Raw genomic sequence first — 5,259 nt, forward strand, 5'->3', positions numbered from 1 at the left:
CTGATTAAATTTCTAGAAATGACCAAAATGCCTATCGCACTGATGCCAAAGTCGCCTGGATAAATGACAATGGGGTCGCGACAGCGCATAGGCCCCACACGTAGCTATAATAACTCGTTTATATGCTCTCATTTCAATTTCAGATCTTCAACCTTTTTTTTAATTATTTAATCCGCAATTACCGACTTCGTCAAACGCACCACATTCACCGAAAGTACCGCCGAGTGTGCAGCAATTAAATTTGACTGCGGCTTTCGTTTTACAGTGCTTTTTTTAACTTTCTGTTTTTTAACTTTTTACCATCCCATCACCCAGGCACACACGGGGAGTTTGGACACATTTGGGCAAGGCAACCGCAAAATTGGGCCGCGTCCTGACCGTGGCCGCCCATAACCACACACTGAGATTCGGCCCGCCCATACCACACTGGCAATTAAGCCCAGCCCGCATATCACACAGCACACTTCACATCACATTGCCCCCAATCATCATTTTAGGCCTCTCACCAATATACGCAAAACAGAGATGAACAAATGGAGGGGCCTCCAACGCGTCAAACTAAAATATGAAAATACTCTTAAAACCCAAATCCAGAAACTTATGGGTGGTTAATTAATTAAGACAGAAATTAACCTAAAAGATGGAAATACTCTTGAAGAAAGTACCAAGTAAACTTATCTGAAGTTCATACCTTGTACAAAAGTAAACAAAACCTAAAACACCCTGCTTGCTTCAACAGTTTACCAGCAACACATGACCATTATGCATTCTTCAAGCTGAGACATATAAAATAAACCCTAACAATACTGGCACCATGATAATACAGGATAAAAAAAAAGCAACAGAACCCATGAAGCATCCCAATCCTTCTTTTCTACATGTTAAGGGAGGACTTGTTTTAACAGAGGGAGAGATTGACCTACTACGCATCGATTGATAGGAGAAGGGCACCGACCAACCCTATCGTTTGGCCGGTCTCTCATCATCCTCCCCACTATCATCGTCGTCGTCATCATCAGAACCATCTTTGTCCGACCTCTTCCTCTTTGCAGAAACCTCAACCTTCCCATCAGCATCATCATCGTCATCTTCATACTCATCTTCTTCATCAAAGTCTTCCCCCTCGCCATTCTCTTCTGGCTCAAAATCACTGGCATCTTCCTCATCTTCAGCAAGAACTTGTGACAAGCTAGGGTTTTTGGCTGCCATGGTTGCCTATATAATTGTTTATATTGATAAAAATGTCAGACACATCTCAAACTCAGAAAGGTGAAGTTAGCAAAGAAGAGATGCAAAATTAACCAACAGAGTATCAGGAATGGCAAAATTCCTATGTGCATGCATCCCCACACCAAGAATCCACCCTTTTCAGAATCCTTCTGAAAAATGATGGTCACCTCCAAAAAGCAAAAATTGCACTAGCCTAGAATGACCGGAGACTGGAGAATGATCTTCCTTTCAAGAAGAAACATTTAACATTCAAATATTAATTTCTTCCATTGCACTTAATTTCTCAGCAACCAATTGGCATGTTAAGGGAAGAATCCATTAAGGCGACATCCTTGCACACAACAACAGACGTTGGGTGGTGGCTAATGGCTTCACAAAAACAAGGATCCAGAGTAGACAAAGCTGTATCAAATGGCTTTCACTGAAGAACACCACTATTATTGCACAAATAACTATTAAAAGTATTACCATCCTAAAGCCATTGAGTGCATCGAGAAATATAGCATGCAAGGATATACACATGCTATAACATTAAAGTATAGAAGATAAAATGGTATCACCTCCATCCATCCATCCTATTTCGATAATTTTCATATATGGTGGCAAAAACCCCCTTAAGAATATGCCCAAATTTGTGAACCAAAAATCCTGATTTGATCAGAGAATCACAGCAATCCAAGGTCCAGCAGATATTTTGCAGTTTTTAACTTTCAAAACCACCGAAGATGGGTGGTCTTGAATAATTATGTAGTAGAGAAATTAAAGTTAGTCTGCATCCGTTAATTGGCTTCCACATGCCATAACACAAATCAGAAGAATACTTGCCAAATTCAGATATGAACACATTATGAAATATGACAGAATGTCTATGCATATATGGGATGCCAATCTAACCGAGACCAATCTCGACCGTGAAAACATTGAACACAAATGCAGATTTTCATAAGATAAACTACCTGCCAATCAAACCAGGAAAATATATCTTTAGCATCAAAAGTTGGAAATAAGTACAAATTCTCAGTCTTCTTGGAGGGTCTAGATCTAGATCTCATGCATACAAGAACAAGCCTGCTTAGGCAAAATCCTACAGCTAAAAAATGGTAATTTTGCTTACAAGTAAATGAAAAAAGAATAAGCCTAATAAACAAATATTACTTATGCCCGTTGAACAATTTTAACAAAAAATTGAAAAACACTGGACGGTGAAACAAAACAAAGAGGTGAGTCAAACATAATAATAATAATAAGGTTTCTCAACATAGTAAAGAAGAAAACGGAGATGACAGGGTAGTATTTACAGATCAGAAAAGTAGATAAGAGCTACAAAAACAAGAAATTTTTTCCAATAATGGCTGAAAAGCTATATATAGACTACAAAGTTTGCAGGCTGCCAAAATATCTTTTTATTTGAAAATTCAGCAATTAGGGAAAACAAAATTTTAGAACCATAAACAGATCCGATCTTCTGAGACATATTTGCTTCTGACAAAGAAGGAAGAGAAAAACGTAAATTACAAGAAAATCTATGTTTCTGTAAATAATTAAAAAGGTCAATCAGTCGGTCGATGGTACCAAATCTCCAGGAAAAATCCAATAAAAAAAAAAAAAAAACGATTGAGGATATAAGTCTGCACAGATAACATGCTAGAAACTAGCAGATGAACCCTTTTTCCGCCAAAACACTAGATCTGAAGAAGGTCAAAACAGAATATCAAAAATTTTTAAATAATACACCAGAATTAAACAGAAAACATGCTGAAAACACCAGATCTGAAAATTCTCAGTGCAGAATATCTAATTTTTTAAAAAATAACGCATTAAAAATAAAAAACGGCGCTAGATTCGACATGATTACCTTATCTTGAGCTTCCACTTCATACTCATCCTCGTTTCCCTCGCTATCGTCGTCGTCATCGTCATCATCGTCGCCATCTCCGTCGTCTTCGTCATCCTCATCTTCTTCATCTTCGTCGTCCTCGTCGTCGTCAACTGAGTGGATTTGAGGTGCGCTAGACGACGGCGTAAACTCCTGCACATCACCGTCGTCGTCGTCGTCCTCATCTTCCTCCTCCTCGTCGTCATCGTCGTCATCCTCTCCATCTTCCACTTCCTCATCTTCCTCCTCACCGTTGATCAGCGCGTTCAACTTATCACCATCTCCGTCTCCTTCAAGTTCGTGTCTTGTTTTGCCTTTCAAAACCCGAATTTCCTTCTCCGCTTCGTGATCTACTTCCTCTTCCATCATCTTCATCGTCGGATCTTCGCCGGAAACTTTTGAGAATTTTTTCTTGGATGATAAAACCGGAAAAAAAAAATCAAAATCGGAAATTAGAAAAGCAGGGGAGGAGAGAGAGGGAGGAGAGAGAAGTGAGGAGTTGCTTCGTTCTACCAGTATCCCTGCAACCGTGATCTCAACCGTCGAAAGCACAAACCCACGCAGATCGATGACGTGTCATCGAATCCGACGGCTGTAGTTAGAAACCGGTTGTTTTTCTGCTTACTGGTATTTGTGACAGCTCTTTATTCGCAAGCATGCTCCTCACGTGCACGACGGGCTTTCGTAAGGATTAGGGTTTTCCTTTTTTTTTTTTTGGAGGTATTTTTCTAGGAATATTCTACCGAACCGACCGGCAACCGGCTCGCCACGGTTCAGCTAAAAACGTGCTTCCCGTACATTCTGGACCAGAATAAATAATATTATAAAATAATGATAATAATAATAATAATAGTTTCTGAAAAGTAATAAATATATACAAGAAAATACGATGATGCCAATTTGCCAGTTATAAATCCAAACTAGGAAAACTTTATGGAAATAGTAAACTGAAAACTTGTGAAAAAATAATTAGTTTAAAAAAGGAGTATTGTAACAAATATTCTTAATGCATAAATTATAATAGGACTAACGAAAGTAAATTTATTACCTAAATTGTTATATTTGAATAGGTATGAATCTATTAGGAAAAATAGGGGTCAACTGTATAATATATATATATATATATATATTTGGATAATTACTTATTTAACTAAAATGACTATAATTGGCTAGCATTTATATAACATTGTTATATGACTAAGAATGTAAATAAGTCAAATTTAGTCGTGAGCAACTCAGACTCGACTCGTCTCCTAACTCAACTCTACTCGAATCGACTCAATTCTACTCGAGTTTGAATTTTGCGAGTTACTTGAACTTGACTCGTCCCCTAACTTGACTCTATTCGTGTCGACTTAATTCTAAACGAGTTTGAATTTTGAGTCGAGTTTGAACTACTCATGTATTGTACGAATTGAGTTTGAACTCAGTGATAGTATTCGAGACAAGTTTCAAGTTTAATCAAGATCATAAATTTTATTATTTTTACATTATATATGTCTTACAATATATTTTATAAATATATTTATAATTTAACTACATTATGTACATTATATATATATATATATATGTACTTAATATTAATTTATAATTGAGCCGAGATTAATTGAGTCGAACTTGAGTTTTTTATGAACCTTACAGTTAAGTCGAGTTTTGAGGTTAACATTTTCGACTCAAGTCGAGTTCAATATTTTACTATGTTAACTTGACGCGACTCGTCTCGAATACACTCAAATGTATATTACAAAAACATTGCAAATGGATATAATTAGAATCATGTTTGTAAGAACCCAAAATATGAAAAATGGGTTTAAATATTAAGAGATGGGCAAAATTGGAAATTCCAGGTCAAATGGCTATAAAGGGAAATTTCCTTTGCTTTCTCATTAAGAAATCTCAAATATTTCTCTCTTTCTCTCTAAACCTCTCCCTACTCCTCTTTAGAATTCTTCGCCGATCATTGATGGAATCGGGAAACAGAAGCTACCACGAGGATCATGGAAGGATTCTCTACAACTTATACGGATCGGAATCTCGTTTCGGAGATTTTCGGGTTTTGGTGTAAAATCGAGGTAAAGCTCGGTTTTCAATTCTGATCCGGTAGATTTGTAGGTAACTGTCTTGTGAACATATTTTGTACTGTGATTTGTAGG

General features: G+C 37.1%; 1 protein-coding gene across 1 annotated transcript; it reads right to left on the reverse strand.

Moving 5' to 3' along the window:
- Nucleotides 1–652: 652 nt before the first annotated feature.
- Nucleotides 653–3,855, reverse strand: LOC131150280 (uncharacterized). The gene is made up of 2 exons (XM_058100889.1): nt 3,086–3,855; nt 653–1,215 (listed from the first exon to the last, which is right to left on the reverse strand). Exons 1-2 carry the CDS (start codon nt 3,479–3,481, stop codon nt 961–963), a joined length of 651 nt encoding a protein of 216 aa, XP_057956872.1. The 5' UTR covers nt 3,482–3,855; the 3' UTR covers nt 653–960.
- Nucleotides 3,856–5,259: the final 1,404 nt, after the last annotated feature.

Source organism: Malania oleifera, chromosome 3, assembly GCF_029873635.1.
Source record: "Malania oleifera isolate guangnan ecotype guangnan chromosome 3, ASM2987363v1, whole genome shotgun sequence".
NCBI classification, from domain to species: Eukaryota; Viridiplantae; Streptophyta; class Magnoliopsida; order Santalales; family Ximeniaceae; genus Malania; species Malania oleifera.

Excerpts from the sequence above, each read along its gene's own strand:
- LOC131150280 (XM_058100889.1), bottom strand. The coding sequence starts at position 3,481 with ATGAAGATGATGGAAGAGGAAGTAGATCACGAAGCGGAGAAGGAAATT. Across the intron at positions 1,216-3,085 it reads AAGTGGAAGCTCAAGATAAG|GCAACCATGGCAGCCAAAAA; the intron begins GTAATCATGTCG and ends ACAATTATATAG.